The sequence below is a fragment of the Netta rufina genome (genome assembly GCF_964035555.1).
Source record: "Netta rufina genome assembly, chromosome: 16".
Lineage (NCBI taxonomy): Eukaryota > Metazoa > Chordata > Aves > Anseriformes > Anatidae > Netta > Netta rufina.
In genome coordinates, this window is record NC_140140.1 from 1,270,451 (window position 1) to 1,289,442 (window position 18,992).

The window sequence follows — 18,992 nt, forward strand, 5'->3', positions numbered from 1 at the left end:
GTAGATTCTGGAACACTCAGATTAGTAGTGTCATGTTGCCAAATGTTTTCAGAGAAACATAGGGGGAAATGCATTCATTTACTAAAGTTTGTGGCAACTTAAGCAGAATCAAATAAGGTAACAGGAAGTACACTGAAGGGACCAAGGGAAAACAACCCTAACCAATGAAAATCTGATTACAAAGTCATTTTAGAATAAACCTTATATTTTTTGTTTTTATAATGGGATCATTTCTGAACAGTAAGACTGCAAGCGTGTACATAGAAGCCAAGCTAATGTACACATTCAGAAGCTCCAGCAAATTCTGTTGCAGTCAAAAGGTTTCTTAAAGATCCCAAACTGAAAGTAAAAAGTTCAAAGAAATAATCTAAAAAGGTGAGGTGTCTTGCAGACAGCACTTTGCTAGTACTCAGAAATGTAATCTTTATACCAGTACTAGCCTGCTAGATTACTGCAGTCAGGGTTTTTCACATTTGCCTCAGAATAATTGCAGTATAATACATTATACTTCACATTATACTCCTTTGTGGAACACTCTAGTATCAGTTGAACTAAAGCATAATACAAAACCTTTGGGTGATTACATATAGTATGTAATCATTCTTCCTAGTCTTTGCTGCACAAAGCACAGAGGAGCCAATAGAAACAAAACAAAACTAAACAATAATAAAAATGATTGTAGTGCTCTAGAGAAAACACACTTATCTAGAACTCACTTTGGGTTACCTAGAATCCACAGAGACCTGAAGTCTTCCATCATGTGGCTCTTATTTCAAGGTCTTTGACAAAAGAACCTTCTCTTACATAGCACCTCGAAGATGAAGAATGCATTTAAGAGCATAGAAACAGAAGCATCTATTGCAAAGTACCTTAATGTTCACATGAAACATAGCATTATCAGCAAATTAATGCTGCAAAAAAGCTAGAAGTTCCATTCAAAGAGAAAACTCTAAGTTGCAGCAGCTAAACATAGGCAGACCGTTTACACTACTACCAATGTGATAGCTGTTTTCCAATGTTAATTGGTAAGTAGTTTCTAAGTTGTAAGAATTTGCAATACAAAGCCTCAGCCTAGCAAGTTTGTTTTAATTTTTAAATGTACAGCATTTTAGTTCTACAAATGTAAAAAAAAAAAAAAACAAACAAACACAACTTTACAATGTTTTTTGCACTTAAAATGAGCAAACCCAACTTGATTCAATAAAATTTGGTATGCAGTTAGTGTGGCCCAATTGCTTTCGATAATGCAAATAAAATGGCCAAGACATTTAGCTTTAAGACATAGCATGTGCAGTAACAGCTTTTTATGACAAGAGTTACTACACGCACTGCAAATAAGTGTTTAGGAAGTGTTGCTACAGATTACCAGTTAAGTACACACTGAATGTAGTTCACATCCAAATGACACACTGCCATGGGTCAGTCTACGGTGCCAGTTTTTGTTGCTAGAAGGAAAGTTTTGTTTCACTTTTAAAGTACTACCTCCCAAAAATTACTAGGTGCAAGGCAAGGTTATGACTCAAGTTACAAGCAAACAAGGAAACTTAAAAGTAGAGACTTAAACTTTGAAATCATTCCAACCTGTTGTGCCAGGTTTCTTTTCATGATCATAACATTAGTTTAAGCTCCCATTAATACAGCTGCACTAACACACTGTGGCACAAATAACAAAATGTACCCACGTTACTTTTGAATTTCCTTGACCTTGCCAATTTTTCACATTCTCCACATTACTAAATAGTAATTATTTATATGTAGTTGATAACCATTGTACAGTTACTCCATAGCTTTACAATACCGCCCGTACTATATCACAAGCATTACAAATCCTATAAAAAAGCAGCCCCTGTAGTGGCATACAAGAATAAATTAACCAAAAAATTTAGTATTACCATTTATTGGTGACAAACACTACGTTTTACTTACATTCCATGGGGAGAAAAAATTCCAGCGTAAACAATGAACTGAAGCAGTACTTAACTTGCAAGGCTATCGTGCTTTACCTGGACCATATGCAAAAACTTTATTGCGCACAGTTCAGTGCGCAATAACACAACATCAAAAGCAACACAGTTTATATATAAACATAGGTAATTTTTTTCAGCCCTACATGGAGATGTAATTAAACAGTATAAAGCACTCAAGGAAAATCAATCTGCGGTTTTATATGCACTACATTGAGATCATATCCTGTAATGTAGTGAGCTGTGTGCCATCTATACACATAATCTTTAAAACATAGATCAGAGATCATTTAAAGTCATGTTGCATTCAAGTTCCCATACCCCCACTCAAGAAAACTAGAAATTAACCAAAAATGATCAAAGTTTAAAATTCCTAAAGTGTTTTAATTCACTCAACCGTTGGATAATTAAGCTAGGTTTGCGAAAACATTGGACTTTTAAAAAATGGTGGGCACACAATTTGTTTCCAGTGAAACTTGCTATTTCAAGAAAAACAAAATAACCACATACATGGATATGATCTTCCCAAGTTAGTTCACAGATAACATGTCAGTCTCAGAAGACAAAGTTTCTAAACTGTGCTATTGTTCTAGATACAATTAAGAAACTTTTAAATGAAAAATTTATAGTGTCATTTCAATCAAAACAACATAATGAAACTAAAAATTTATCACTGTTTGAAGAAAAAGCAACGGTTATGATTTAGACACTACAGTAGGTTGTAAAGACTGTAGCACTCTAAAACAGTTAGGTTACATTAATAGGAAGCATTTGATTTTCTCTGGTGCTTTCAGGTTTGGGTCCAGTCAAAAGCCTTTTTAGGCAGTGCTGTCCAGTGTTTGTCCCAAAGTGTTTGAGTTAGCCGGTTTGAGAAGAGGGTCACTTTCCATTTCTTGTTTCACACATCTACAAATGAGGAAACACCTGTTACATGTGGGATAAAACACCACTTCCACAAACAAGACACTTCTAAAATCTATTGCAAAGGATTTGCTGTTCAGATGTCAGTCTGCTTACATGTAACTGACCTCTATTTTTAATCAGTTAGCACTTTGCTAATCCCACCATTTTGGTTATCTAAATGACGGAACAATTTATTTATTTTTCTAGTCAAAAATAATAATTTGCAACCCCCCACATTTCCTCTGAGAGCAAGCTGTGAAACCTATACATTGTTTACAGTTTACATGCAGGAGATTTCTAGAGGCTACTGTAACACTCAAACACACTGAAAAAAGTCATGTTATTTATAAATATATGTAACTAGTTTAAGCAGAGGAATCAAAGTCAGAATTCCTCTGTGTCACAGCCATTACATTTTAACCACTTGCTCTCGCATTAAGTTTAGTAACTTGCATATGACACACGAAAATTATAAACTTGATCATAAAACCTACCCTCTCATCCTTCTGAGGAAGGTAACAGCCCTTGGCATTTTAACTTCTCTGGCAAAGAAAAAAACCCTCATATTTTATTTGTTTATAATACATCTTAGGGTTACAGGTTTCCATTAATGCAAGGGTAAGTCAATGGGTCACACTCACACAGACATTGGTCCATTTCCTGTTCTTGGCATCTCTGTGGTTTGTTGGTCCAACTCAGACAGCAACTTCAAAATGTTCAATGCAGCCTAAACGAAAGAAACAGCATTCAACCATTCAACTTGAGTCCATTTCATTTATTGAGTGAAACCAAGAGTGGGACCCACTTGAATCAAAGTAAGTATTCTAATTTTGGCAATATATGTATTTTAAGATGCATAATTATGGTGGAAAAAATTCAGTGGTGATCTTGCCAACAAACAGCAAAATGGTACTGTGACTAGGGGATTCCCATAGCATTTATTCTAGCAATGGGGAAAAACTAATTAAGTGATACTACTGTTATAATGGAGAAAGAAAATAAATTAATAATGGCTCCAACTGTACAGAGCTTAGGTAAAGGACATTAAAATACACAGAACCAAGAAGTCCTTTGCAGAAAAAGACAGAAAGAAAAAAAAAAAAAATCAAAAATGCAGTACAGATAGGGCATATGTAAATCCTTAAAGAAAATATATTTTGTCAATGTGGCATTGCTAATGTGAAAGTCACCTCCTTTGAGAACCGAAGAGACCTTTCAGTTTTATTCAGATCAATTTCATGTGTACGTCTTCAAAATATCCCTGATTAGGTATTCATCTTTCAGTAATGCATGCGCCATATCTGAACACAGGAAGGTTTCTCACATCAGCTGAATAACAATGTTTAAATTCCTCAGAGGCTGTCCTTTTCCTTTCCTCTACCACACTGACTTGTGTGTGTATTCTTCCAGGAGCTCTTTACAGCAGGGTGTAGAGATAGGTATGAAAATGTCAAAATTAAGTGATGAAGATCAAAGAAATCTCAATTGCAATAATTTTATAATGGCTGTGTTTCAAAATTTGTAAAAAACAGTAAAAAACAGTTTTTAAGTGTACGTATTACGAACTCTTTAGTGTGTGGTCCGTACACTGGTCACCAGTGTTATAACTCTTTCCAAGTTATAGTAGTCTGTGTACTAGGAATGTGCTACGAATATCTAATGCCTTTTATAGAGAGAGCAGAAGACAAGGTCCCTTACAGTTTACAGACTAGAAGACTCACTCTTTCACAAAGAAATATTTCAGCTACTGTGAATAAAAAGATCTTATTTATAAGGGAGCTTAACAGATTTAGACATCTCCTATTTAACAATTCATTGCATTTCTTCCCTTTTGGATTCCACTTCAGCAGAAAATCTGGTAACGTGAACCCAAGTATTGCAGTTCCTGATGAGATATCAACTTGTTCCGTTGAAGAGAAAGAAAAGTGATATGCTCTTGTGTTTTAGAAGTTCCCTTTTATATGTTTTCTTTAATATGTGTTCAGACACATAATATTGAGATAAAACAAATACACTTTTTGTAGACACAAAATCGTGAGCATATATCAAGTGTGTTAAAAGTTAGGTTAGATTCTGAAACTATTTCTCAGTTATTTCAGTAACCCATGATACCTTTGACAAAACATAGTCACGGAATTGTACAGCATTTAATTGTTATCCAGCAGTAATATGAAATCTTGGTCTATCTGCTGCACCTCTTAGAGCTCACTGAAGACAAAAAGAAAGCATTTCAGCAATATTCATCATACCATATCGTGGCAAGATTCTACGTCCTTTCCAATTCCATGGCTGATCAGTGGTGGCTGAGAGGAACAGTTTATAAGAGATACAAACTCATTCTTGTTATTTTTTGGAAAGTCTTTATATTCAACCTAAAGGAAACAGAATGATTTAGTTCTTTTCAGTTAACCAGGTACAGGAAATACATCACATTTTCTAAAGATTATTTCCCCATATACACAGCCAAACCCTACTTTTATTGATTCTCTGGCAGCCAGGAAGAACCATTTACTTTGAAGTTTGAATTTAGTTGCAATTGTTTTGAGTAATCACAAGAACTCTGCAAGCCTTCTGAATAACAGTTGCTACATAGTAATGATTGTTTCTGAAATCTTTTTTCTGATCATAGCTACCTGCATTTATTTTTTTTCCTATTTGACTTCTTATTCCATGGAGTTCTTACTGAGAGTAATATTCATAATGTATCAATATAGAAAAGTAAATGCAATTCTAACTAAAGGGACCAAACACAAGAAAATGCAAGGCTTACAGCAAATGTTAATGTATCAAGGATTTTTCAAAAAATTATTTCAGATCAACCAAGTACACATTATGTTCCCACATCACGACAATTTGCAGAAAATACTACTTTCAATTTCATTCTTCAATGAGACCTAGAGATTAGTGCTGAATTAAGTCTGGGCATGTAGTGCATAAATGCATATTTGAAAACCAAATAAATGAGCTGTAAAACTCAGTACGCTTTGTAGGTAAAGTAAAATGTTTACATGAACTTCAGCTTAACAAACAGCTTCAGAGTACAGTGCTAAAAAAAAATTTAAACATACAAGACACACCAGTTTGAATAGCTTTGGAAGAACTATTGTAGAACTGTACATTTACCTGGATTCCTTGAACATTGGAAAGATAGTCCAGCTGCTCAGAGGGCCTAGTAAGTGGTCCGTGGGGTACGTGGCCTGATGAGTTGTTATTTTTTAATATGGTCTCAGCAGTAGGAGAAGTACCACCATACAATAGCTCTCTAGCAATCATTGCTGTTACGGTAGCCTTGGCAGGATTTGGGGCTGCCCTATTGAATTCTTTGGTGTGGTGTCCTTGATTGGCTCCTACAGCTTGTGCAACCTCAGGGACCATGGGAAGAATTCCAGCGGGAAGCTGCTGGTGACTGAGATAAGGCATCCTAAACTCGTCTTCTTTATTACCTGCAGAAAGGAGAGGTGCCATCAATACAGAGTTTGCTAACTGTGTAAATGATTCAGTGCAACACCTGCTTTTGCCAAAAGGAGCACATTGACATCCGGGAACAGTTTCTCCACATTAGTCAAGCTTACAGACATCTCAGACAGTTGCAACCACATTCTAGATTTATCTTTTGGTTTCAGAATCATTTATTTCATGATTTAAACGGTAGGAGCAAATAATAACACCACAGAATGGCTGGAGCCATGGTTAAATATTGTAAAGACAGTAACAATGTAGCCCACAAAGTTTATACCATATATAATGAGAATGTAAACAGGTAGGTAAGATTAAATGTAAACTTAGCACAGCATGAAGCAGCAAGAAAATATCCAACCACCATCAACTGATACCAATTTATTGATCTTACAGCCTAAATTAGTTTTAAGAGGGATATCAGCAGCTTTTTCTGGGAAACTCATACATAGAACTGTGGCAAAAAGTTAGAGGTGTGCTCAAGAAAGACGGCGAAGACAATGCCACCAAAATAAACAAAGGAGTCAGTATTAGGGCTGAATAGATAAGTGAAGTTCAACAGGACTGAGCTGCCACAAGACTAAGAATGAAAGACAAAACTGGTAGATGGAAGAAACGAGGAAAAACAGGAGTGATAGCAAAGTTTGAGTAAGGACTCAGGAATTTTACCTAAGATTTTATGAATGCATGAAAACATTACTAACATCCAAGTCAGTCAATCCCATTTGTTTATAACGTGAACAACAAAATTATACTAAAAGAAACACAGCATCTGAAGCATACTATCCAAGACAGAATTTTATAATTGACAAACTTTCTATAATGACTCCTTTCAAGTTTACATTAGAGAAACTCCTCTATGCTTGGTGGCCAGGATTTTTTGTTTGTTTCTTTCCAGCCTATTATCTGTAGATCCACTCACTCTAACAATCAACTGTCTGAAATAAATGCAGGCACAGATCCCTGATTTCAGGCATTACAGGCCAAGCACAGATGAAGAGGCTGTTCTGTACTAAAAGGCCATTCCTTCCCTCTAACTCTACTTTAGGAAGACCAACTTCAATCAGCAGTGACAACCTTTTCCATTTTCATCCCAGGAATAGTCTTCAACACAGTGCAGTTATTCCCTCAACACCTGTAAGGTGATGCAACCAAATGTAACACAGCTAACTACCAAATTCAGCAACATCCTCCTCCCATTGCTACTCTTCTTCAGACAGGGAGTAGCATTTCTGGGGCATTCTTCCAAGCCGCAACCGTTCTTCCAAACCTGGAAGGCTGTTCCCAGGTTGCAGAAACACCAATCCTTTTCCATGGAATCTGCTTCCATCCTCATTTAGACCCGACACCAGAGAAACTTTCTCTTGAGTCAAAGAGGCTGATCTCTCCTCCTCCCCTTATCTTTTCCTCTCACAGAAATTGCCTCAACTTCATTTCTGCTTTTAACAGGAGAAGCCGCTTCCCTGGACAGGAGTAATGCCTGGTCCTGAACATTCTTGCACTAGAAAGCCCTAGACATCAATTAAAGCTTGCCCAAAAGACTCTCCCGCTCACGGTGAGAGAAGCCCAGACACTACAGGTAGGAGCAGCCGCACTGCCACCAACTGCTTGACTGACACATTAGCACACACAGGCTTCTGGATCAGCCAAAAGCTGAGCAGGAGACCAAGCAAGCCAAATACTGTACTACTTGGGAGAAATAAGCACTTTGGTATTTCAGCTAAACCCTGGCATGGTATAGATTTAGTTTGCAGGCCAGCAGTTGCACACCTCTGCTCATTATAGTATGTTAAATGACACTACTGAAGGGACTGAGAAACATGTCTTACATGCCAACAGGGCCATGCTTCTTTCAGGAAGGTTACTTACTAGTTGAAGTTTCTTCAGAGCCTGGCTCAAAGAAGGTTACTTTTCTTCCATCACCTGGTTTCTTCACTGGTGTCTTGAAAATAAAGAAGAGAGACCAAACAACATCCCTTAAAAAAGCTTTTCCCAAGTTTTCAAGATGTAGGTGATCTATCAAAATTTTACTTAAGAATTTATTATTCAAAAACCTCAACTATTACATAGCCATCAAAAAAACAAGTTCAGTGATCCTTATTCACTGAATGAATAAAACTGTCTACAGATTATCGCAGTGTTATTAGGAACACAGATGTTGAGAACTTGAAAAAGTTACTTAAGCTAACTTTAACATTGCTGATAACAGCATGCATTGGACACATACATAAAAAGGAGAAAATTAAACCAGACTTGGTATTTTAACTCCACAGTAATATCTGCCGAACCAACAGATGAAGAAAGAATGCAAGGCTTTTTCATGCTAAGGACCCACCAAAGAAAGAGACCTGTAACAAGCTTTTGTCTGCAAATATTCATAAGGCTATCTGAAACTATTGCTACCACAGAATCCTATACAGCTTACATGTTTGCAAGTTTCTAAGACCAAATACATCAGTTATTCACAGGTTGAGCCATTCTGTGAAGAATACATTAATTTAGCCTTCTGATGTGACTTTGATTTTTTCTTGCAAAATTGAAATTCTTGATGTATCCAAAATGTACTGTTATTTAGAGAACAGTCACCTCAATACAATAGTCTTCTGACTAGTGCAGACAGTATGAATTTAGTATACTGTTACTGTCTTCAAAGCTGCTGTTTTTTAAACTCATCAAACAGTGACTGATACTCAAAGAATATTACCTTCTCTTCTGTCTTTAATGCTGGCTTTGGAGGCTGAGGTTGAGGGATTTTGAAACCTAAAATTTCCAACATATTTTCAGCTGCATTGCGTTTAGCAACTTTTTTGTTTGTGCCCATTCCTTCAGCTGTGTGTACACCAACTTTCACCTGGACAAAAGAGAAAGAAAGCAAATAAAATCTTAAGCAGTAGTATTAGGACTCACTCATCAATCACCTGCGTCTCAAGTACAGCATGAGTCACAAAATAGCTCAAGTAATTACTCTAAACAAGAAGTATCCTGCCATTTATTATCCATCATCATTGGCCTCCAAGCACAAAGCCAAACAGACATAGCATAATCAGCTGTATTTCATCATCACATCTTGGCACCAGCCTAAATGCTCAAAAGTGGCATCACGGTGGATGTCCTTTTCCAGGCTGAAGTTACAAGTTTAGCAGATTTCCTAATGTACTGGAAGGGAACTGATTTTTCTGCTTTGTCCAGGATACAAGAGAGACTTGGAGAACATTATAGGATAATAGATACTCAATGTCAAAAGAGCTACTATGCTCCTAGCAGAATGTTATTCTTCCCATAAATTAAATACAGTAGGAAGTTACAAGTAGACTTCTAGTGTCCTATGCTATTTTTTTTTTAAATCATGACTCCGATCACATTTCTTGAACCTTTATCTTCCTTGGATGGAATCTACTACATAATTTCTTAATACATTTAATAGAAATGTGGCCATAATCCTGTTAATTTTGTATATCATCATGACACTCTGATTACAATAAGCCAAAAAAAACATACAAACCTGCATAACAAACTCCCTGCGTCTTGGAAGACCACGTTCTGTGATAAGCATGTACTCTGGTTCCTTTTCTTTCTTGGCCTGCTGTATCTGGGCAAGTCTGCTAATGGGATTCATGCCTTGACCATATTCTGGACTTGTTTGCAGCTACACAGAATAACGTTTAGGAAATAAGCCAAAAATTGTGAATAATTGTGAATATTTAGTTCAACAGACAAAACGCAGCGTGCCACTGAGCTCACTCATCTCTAGAATTTAAAAACACTAAAGCAACACTTACTTAATGAAACACCTTTACAGCCAAGGAGAAACACTCAATTTATTTGGCTCTGCTGTCATGGTTGACCACATGTGACATACTGGAAATAGCTTCAGAGGGGACGTCATACGTTAGAGGGGAAGGGTTTGCAGGAGAATTTGCAGAAGTGAAAATCAGGCAAAACCCTAAACTGTAAAATCTAAGGCTTGAAAGTCAGAGCTTCATTTTTAGATACCACCCATTCTTTTATCTCGTTTCTCTTTCATTCTGAATTTACTGTTAATCATTGTAATAATGGTGAACCCCATTTAGAGTGGGAGCAAAATATTTGTAGTACCAAACTACATTTGAGTTAAAAATTGACTCAAGTGTCTCTCATCTGACAATTACTTACAACAGTTGGATTTTCAATTTGTCTCTTACCTTCACTATTGATTTTGTTTTCTTTTTGATTCGCGGTTTCATTTTCTCAACTGTGGGAAGGGGCGGCAGTTTTTTCAGTTCTTCTAGGACTGCTATTGCAGCATTTTTCTTTGAGATCTTCTTGCTCTTTCCTTCACCTTCACCCATGAATTCCCCAACTGACACCTTGGTTACAAAGCTCTTCATATGGGGAGGACCACTTTCCTTAGTCACCTGTTTCAGAGGGAAAAACTGAGTGAAAGCGTGATAAACACTTAGTAAAAATGGTAGGGCACATTGTTTATAACAAAATTCTCTCAAACACTACAGGTAAAAAGATTTCAGATTTTCATACAATTCAGAAAATGACTACGTAAATCATACCCTAATAACATTTTCCCACCCAAATAAAAATGTACTTTTAAAAGATCAGATGCAGCAAGAAGTAAACAGCATTAACATATTATAGTCATTAACCCATCTTACTTCTTGAATTACTCCTTCAATATAAAAATGATTGCTCTATTTCATCAACATGTACTTCCACACATAAATTCACCTCACTAAATACATCATGTTACAGCAACAGAACATTACTGAGAAAGCAATTATTTGGGATCCAGCAATTTAGTTTAGAAATCAAGAATTCTGAAGACATCTAAGGGTTAGCTACTTGCTACAGATTTAGTCTTAACTCCATTCATAACAAATTGTAACTTCAAAATATTCAGAGTCAAGAACTGAAACTGAATTAAGAACTTCCACCCACAACTGGCTTTGTGTGACAGTATATTTTAACCAGTGATGCTTATGCCAATCTGTTATAATTGTAATATTTGTATAAAAATTCATGAAACAGTTTTAAAAGCAATTTAGTTACACACGATTGCATTTTATTACTGTAATCATTCATGTAGTTGACTGAAGTGTTACTCTGCCAGCTCAAGAAGGCAACACGATACATTAATATTTTAATGCAACAACGATGGTCCTATGGAAGCTATTGATTTAAGGTAACTAAAATGATCAAAGAGGGGCAAAGAGGCAAGCAGCCAGGCCAAAGGGAAAGGAAAGTAAGATGCACATGAGGTCAACTCATGGCAAGAAAAGAAACCTGTCTATAAGATTCTGCAACTTGCGGGTAGTCCACATCAGTGCTTAAGTAAGCAAATACTTCCATAAATAATTTCTTTTAGAGTGAGTTAGACTTTTGTCTGGACTTCACACCTCAATGTTCTAATCTGTAATGTAGGTTTGTGTTTTGTTTCTTTAATATAATACTATTGTTTCAAAAAAACTTGGAAAAGATTGCACAGATAACCACAGCATAGTTGTTCACTCACGCTATGATTTTAGTGCATGAATCTGTGAACAGGTGGATTTCTTTCTTTCTTTACTTAACCATGTAAATTCTGAGACAATCAGAGTGACTGTCAAAGGTAAATGTGTATTCACAACTAACAAGGCATGTTAAAAGTCAGTTGTTTGGATTATCTACAAAGACTCTACTTAATGTGTACCCTTAATATTCTAATAAAAACAAATCTAAAGCTTGTAAAATAAACATACCTCAAAATTCACAGGCAAGTTCCTTTTAAGTGCAATCTCAAAAACTTGGCTTATTTCAGATTTATTGAGATTTTCATCATCTGGTTCTTTTCCGTTAACCTAAAAGAAGCATACTCTATTTAAAATAATGATCCTATTAAATTGAATTTTATTCATCCAACCAGTTTACTGAATTCTCAAATTTTAAGTAGTTTAACTTTTACTGCCATTTTACGTGAATGTGTATAAGTGCAGCACACATACTACAGAACTAAAATTTAGGAAGCTCATTTAAAGTGTATGTGTAAAAGCTAGCAAACCTCCATATTTTCATGTGCTCATCAAAGGAAAAAACAAATAGAATAAGGGCCAATGGGTTTAAAATCTATTTATAGAAAAACAAACTGAAGTGTTGAATGAACTGCTTTCCACATGGAAGTACCTTTATGAAATACAGTTTCATATGCTGATTGGACATTTGTACCAAAAGCACTAAGACAGTAACAGATAAGAGAAAGGGCAGGAAAAATACAGATTCTGAGAATGGGACCAATGTTGATAAAGGATGGATTATTAGACCCTGGCATAGTCCTGTCTTTCAACATGCTCCCTGTAAGTTCTTCATCTACGGATTTTTCTCATCATTTGAAAAACATGCTACCAGGAACTTGCCTTAAATCAAATAGTGTATATTTCTGACATCTTACACCTGCTAGAAGGACAGCAGTGCCAGGTGGAGCTTACCTACAGGCACTTCTACGTATCTCCAGGTAAAATTTTGATTGAGATTCCAAAAATGTCTTCACTGATGTTGGTATCAACATGAACTAAGAGGCATGGTAACAGCAACAGAGAAATTTTAAGACTAAGTGTCCAGCAGTGATACAGGAAAGATTATGATAAAGATGAATAGCAACAATTACACCAATTATATTACACCATAAAACTGGTTACACAACCAGCTAACAAAAATTATTTAAATATTTTATTGGAGCAGCAGAAATATGCTAGAGAGTTCTTTCTGATTAAAGCTAGTTTTGATAGCAAGCATCCCCAATCTCTGTTACTAGCAAGTTAGATCAGAACATGAAGGACATTTGGTTTCCACTACTCAAAGCAGCCTCTTCCAAGCTCAGAACAAAATATGGGTAAAATTAATCTGTGGTTTTCACACCTTCCTACTGTCCCATCAGATTTTTACACTGCTCTTATGGATTGACCACATATTTCAGGTCTGAGTCACAACGTTTCAGAACACATACACCCCAACATCCTTTCTTACAAAAATAACATCTGATACTTCTGCTAACACTACTACATCCAGTCTTCAACCTCTGAGCCAGATGTGTACATAGAACAACCTTCAGGTCTGCAAAAACCAAGACCACACGATGGCACCACTCCCAAAGGAGTGAAGAGCACCACAGCACACAAGAAATGTCGAGGCAATACCTACACTACAGGAACCCCACACTACATCTCAGCAGGAGGCACAATGCAGGTAATATTTGTCAAAATTAAGACTGAAGCTAGAAGTCAAAATATTCATCACCATATTCTAAAACCAATTTCAAATACAGGTGGTAGGTTGAAAAAGAACAGCATCATATTCCAGGAAAAGGATTACTCCATTATTCCATATTATTCCATTATTCCATATTCCAGGAAAAAGGGCTTATTTTATTATGGGCTAAGTGTTATGGCAAGTTTACTGCCAGCACCTATAGGAATGATCTTTACTGTCTTTAACTTTACTGTCAACATATTAGCACGATCACTTTATTTACAAATATTTTTTCCCATCCTTACAATTTCAGATATATTCCAGCTTCTCACATTCCCACATTTTTCCTTTTTAAGATGACAGGGCAGGGCTTCTCTTTATTGGCTTAGACTTTTTGTGTTTAAAATCCTTTCAAAATAACATAAATAGTATGCAATTACCTACTACATTATGGTGTATATTCTTGACATATCATTCCAGGTCTGTTCATATGGTTCATATATGTTCATATGGTCACAGGTACTTTTTTCCCCTATGTTTTTATTCAAAATGGGTAAATTAGGTACTTTTTTTCAATGTTTATACTAAAAAAAGTAATTAATTACAAAATATTATCAGACTATAACTATTCTACTATTTTGTCTCTATTTGAGTCCTAGACCAGTTTATTTTATAAATCAAAGATAACCACACCCTCCCCCCTTGCTGCATACCTCAAGGCAGATAATCTATAAAGTCTGCTTTTAAAGTAGTTTGCACGTGTGCATTCCTCTCCAAGGAATCTATGCCTCTAAATCAGAATGAGACCACAAACAAGCATTTACTACACTTAACTTTCATCAAATTGTTCAATCCATCTCTAACAAATGAAAAGTCACACAAAGAAACAAAAGCGATACGTTAAAAACTCCTGGATAAATTGTAAAAGCAACGTACGCATTTATGAGGGGTCTCCCCTTTTCTAGGAAGTCTTTCAACAAGGAATTGCTCAAAGACTGCATATAAGCAAGTTATGAAAACCAGCAGAATTGCTGATGAGAACCACATTGCTTTCAACATAGCTATCCGTCTATTTTCTTCCACATCAAGGGATATAAAGTGCAGCTGATATTTAACAGATAAATTAGGGAAAAGAACATAGAAGCAATTCTGGTTTTGCTGTTTTCATGCAAAGAGTTCTATCTAAGCATTGTGCTAGAAACCATTGCTTTCTGAACTTTAAATCTGTGCTTTATTATCTCTGTCTTTGAATACACAAATAACCTTTTCTCCATTAACACCAGTGACAGGACCCGCAGGAACGGGGTTAAGCTGAGGCAGGGGAAATTTAGGCTTGACGTCAGGAGGGGGTTCTTCACAGAGAGGGTGGTTGCACACTGGAACAGGCTCCCCAGGGAAGTGGTCACTGCACCGAGCCTGTCTGAATTTAAGAAGAGATTGGACTGTGCACTTAGTCACATGGTCTGAACTTTTGGGTAGACCTGTGCGATGTCAAGAGTTGGACTTGATGATCCTTAAGGGTCCCTTCCAACTCAGGATATTCTATGATTCTATGAACCTTATACTGCCTCCTTGTAGAGTGTCTTAACTTCAATCATACACTTAATTTAGGGTGGAATGGTCCTTTGGAGGTTTCCTACTACAGCCTCCAGCTCAAAGTAGAAATGACTTAAAATTAGATCAGTTGCTCAGACAGGAATTTGTATAGTTGAGAGCAAATGTTATTAATTTTTTTTTTCCTGCCACTTGCTTCCAGATTTGTGCTAAGAAGGTATGGGAAAAGGCTATTCTTACCCTTAAAGGATAGTCATTTTATTCAATGATTTCTTCTTAAGCATTGATTATTTTCTGGCTAAAAGTACAAGAGTTCAAGATTGTACAATTTATTTATACATGTGCACGCTAATGGAATATGCAAAAATGTGTTTAAAAGGAAAATTACTGGCAACATCAAATGACAGGAAGTATCACGATAACGTCAGCTTGTGAAATCTTGATTTGTCTCTATTGTATACACGTTATAGCAGAATCTCTTATATTGTACACTGTCATATCCCTCAAGGACCTTGCCTCACTGAATGCATAAACTAAGAGTGCTCACTTAGTGCCAAAATCTTCCTTATTTTATCTTCATCTTGTCTAGTGCAAAAAGCTATTGCAAAGATAGTAATTCCCTCAGATACTCCTAAAACCACAATAGTTCAGAACCATAAATATTAATGAACCTAGTGTTTGAGCACCACATTTGAAATTAAGACCTGATTGGAGTGTTTGCTATAATCCAGCACTCTGTGTTCAAAGGATTGCTCTCCTTATGCATAGCTCTATTTCTCACTGTTCACTTTGTAGACAAGTCAAGCATAAATTAAGAAAATGACAATACATGTTTCTTGTGAAAGTTCACCTAAAGTGACTTGTCCAGCATATGTATAGAGGGGCCAAAACAGAAGGGAGGTTGCAACTGGCTTATTCACAAAACAGTTCTCCCTTCTTGTAATCTCTTGCATTGCTGACAACAGCATTTCCCTTGTCATGTCCTTAAAAACAATAAAAAGAAGAGATACCCTCTAGGTATCTCTTCTATTCTATCTATTCCTAACCTCTTGATTCACAGAGTTTACAATGAATGAGACATCCTATAGAAAAGAATACACAGTCACATAAAGACGATTACAGCATTTGCTCTCATGACCTCACATTACTCAACTTTAAATGCAACTCTACAAATATTCAAAAAGTCACTTGCACATAGGCATTTATGAAGTGAACAATTCTGTTATGTGTGACCCTATAATTTTCTGTAGAGTTGGACTCCTTGGGTCCAGTACATAAACTTCCACTAGTTAAGGTGGAAAACCAGCTGATGACAGTAGGACAATCTTTCAGGACGCTGAACACAAAAAGAGGCTATTATGCATCAGTGACATAGAATGACAATAGTCAGAAATTTAGGGCTTCCCTGCATTGAAAAGAAATATTCCCCCCACCCCCCATTTGATCTCTTCTGCTTGAAGACCTCCTGCTTGTCCCTGACCACACTCCATTACCATTTTTGATTTCAGTGCAAAACTAATTTTGACTGTCAGCTTCTGTTCCCACAGTCACTGTCTTCCCTGATTACAAGCTTTTGTAATTCCTTGACTCCCTTGTTAGTAGCCTCCATTATTCACTAATTTACATTCTTCTAGAACTCTGTTACCTTAAACACTATCATCAGTGCCTCCTAGGCCTCTTCCCTGAACTATTTTTCACTAATTATCTGGGCAATGCTCTCTCTAATTTTTAACTCAATGTCCGTTTGCTTCACCACACGTTTCCTCAGTTCTCTTGCTCTATCATTCCTGCTAGTTCCTTTTTTTTTTTTTTTTTTTAAAAAAAAAACTTTTGCCAAATTCTTTGTTTTTCTTCTTTTTCAGCACATAGTCAGACTACGTAACTAACAGTTCTTACACTCCCCAGACTTTAAGTTATTAGTCCAAGCCTCCACTCCCTGGCTTTAAAACCAAGGCCTTGTAACTCAGGCAAGATTAAATACACACTTTGTAGGAATCTGTAGTCGGAGTAGTCAGTCAGCACATATAAAGAGGGTGCACGCAGTCAACTCAACCCCGGGAGCTCATGTGTATACACAATGAGACTTCCTGCCTAAGCAACTTAAAAATAAATAAATAAAATAAAAATAAAATAAAAACCAAGGGTCTTTGGAATGGGAAATGCTGGGCAGCCATAAACATATGGAGGGATACAAGTTTGCTTCTTATTATTCACATTTATATATTATTCATATAAAAAAAAAGCGTGCATGAGTTTACTACTTCCATGAACTTTCTGCCCTGCTGTTCTTTCCAAGATCACATGGGAATTTTGCCCAGGAAGCAAACCCTGATCTCTGCCTGTGCTGGAATGTAAGTACCCTGTTTAGACACTTCAGAAGTTTGCATATTATCTGTACCTGATAAGACATTAGTTCCTATCTATGTTTCCAGTGCTCATATCTGACAGAGGTCTATAGCATTGCTGTGGAAAAATATGACAGCAAAAGAATTAATATAACTTCATTTGGGAAAATTCTAGTTCCACAGAAAATTATTATTTAAATTGTTTCTAGTGACACAAGTAGATCAACACTACCACACAGAATTAAATTTCGCAACTATCATTTTCCTCTCAATTTGGAAAAAAAATAAAATCTACAACAATATCTCAGTTTATCTTAGCAATTTATGCTTAGAACACTCAGATTAATTCCCACCTCTGGTTTCTCAGGCAAGGGCTCATTCTGCAGAACTTTCAGTGCTTTAGCAGCTGCATCATGCTTAGCAGCTTGCCTTGTTCTTCCTTTCCCATGAAACTGCTGCCCTCCAATTGAAAGCTCAACTTGATACAGTAAAGGCCCAACAGGAAATGGGTAAAAGTACCTACAAAGAGAGAGATTTAAATAAGTAAACAATTTTGCTTGCAAAAGTAAACTATCAGAAACATAAGATATGCATGGATGAAGCTCTTGGGTATCAGGAAACACCACTCAGCATGAAGCAGTAGTATTAAAAAGCCAGATTTTCAAAGTCTAAAAGATCTTAAGGAAATCTCTCTAAAACAGCGTATCAGCATTTCTTGTTTTTAAAATATGAAAACATTTCTAACCAACTGGAACAGTGAAAGACAATATATGCTTTGACAAACTTGGCAGTCCAGCAAGTTTGGAATTCTTGATTCCAATGCTCATAACTTTGTTTAAACTGAAGCTGCAATTTAAATAGTCGGGTTTAGAAAAAGGATCAAGCTGTTTTCCTCACTTTTTGTTTTTACACAGAAAGGAAACACAAGAAATATTTAGTTGTTCACTTCAGGAAGCTAGATATACCCAGGTTTTTTCCAGGTTTTGAAGTGCCCTTCAAAACACTTCATCATTGGGTTCAATTCCTTCTTCTCCTTCCTCTTCCCCCAAAAGAACCATTTAAAAAATTTGCAGTTATGCATGGGATGTACTTATCAAAACCTTATGCCTCATAAACTAGCTGTATGTCAAGCTGAATATCCGCTTAAGGGACGTTGCATTTTTGGTGTTTTTTAGAAGATAGCAACAAAAATGAAAGTGATTCAAAGATTTGGGACTGTAAAACCAAACCATTAAACAATACGTACCGTGGAGGATAAGTACCACCTCTCATAGTATAGTTGTAAGTGGACCTCATCCCCGTGTAAGGATCAATAGGTTTGTACATAGGTTTCTTTCCCAGCTTCATGCAAAGTGCATTCAACTCCACTGTGGGGGTTACACTGTCTAGATGAAAAGGAACATAAAGCGTCTGGCTGTCACAAGAGACTGAAGCAATATAAACTCTCATCCTGTCTCCAAGCACAGAAAAAGGAGGCTACATTTTGCCATGTGCAATACTCTTAAATAAATGAGTTCTGAATATGAATACCAATGAACATGAAGAAATTAAGTGTGTG

General features: G+C 36.4%; 1 protein-coding gene across 6 annotated transcripts in view; it reads right to left on the reverse strand.

Moving 5' to 3' along the window:
- Positions 1-1,069: 1,069 nt before the first annotated feature.
- Positions 1,070-18,992, reverse strand: part of STAU1 (staufen double-stranded RNA binding protein 1) — a 31,749-nt gene continuing 13,826 nt past the window's right edge. For 2 of the 6 annotated variants that reach the window (XM_084296710.1, XM_084296709.1), the window contains 12 exons: positions 18,681-18,819; positions 17,788-17,953; positions 12,053-12,151; positions 10,505-10,735; positions 9,826-9,969; positions 9,028-9,174; positions 8,193-8,265; positions 5,991-6,310; positions 5,117-5,239; positions 3,509-3,594; positions 3,362-3,409; positions 1,070-2,870 (listed from right to left, as the gene is read on the reverse strand). In XM_084296710.1, coding sequence (XP_084152836.1) covers positions 2,783-2,870; positions 3,362-3,409; positions 3,509-3,594; positions 5,117-5,239; positions 5,991-6,310; positions 8,193-8,265; positions 9,028-9,174; positions 9,826-9,969; positions 10,505-10,735; positions 12,053-12,151; positions 17,788-17,953; positions 18,681-18,819 — 1,664 coding nt within the window. In that variant the 3' untranslated portion in view covers positions 1,070-2,782. The remainder of the gene's footprint in view (positions 2,871-3,361; positions 3,410-3,508; positions 3,595-5,116; positions 5,240-5,990; positions 6,311-8,192; positions 8,266-9,027; positions 9,175-9,825; positions 9,970-10,504; positions 10,736-12,052; positions 12,152-17,787; positions 17,954-18,680; positions 18,820-18,992) is intronic. The other 4 variants (XM_084296711.1, XM_084296714.1, XM_084296713.1 and 1 more) reach the window with 4 other exon arrangements.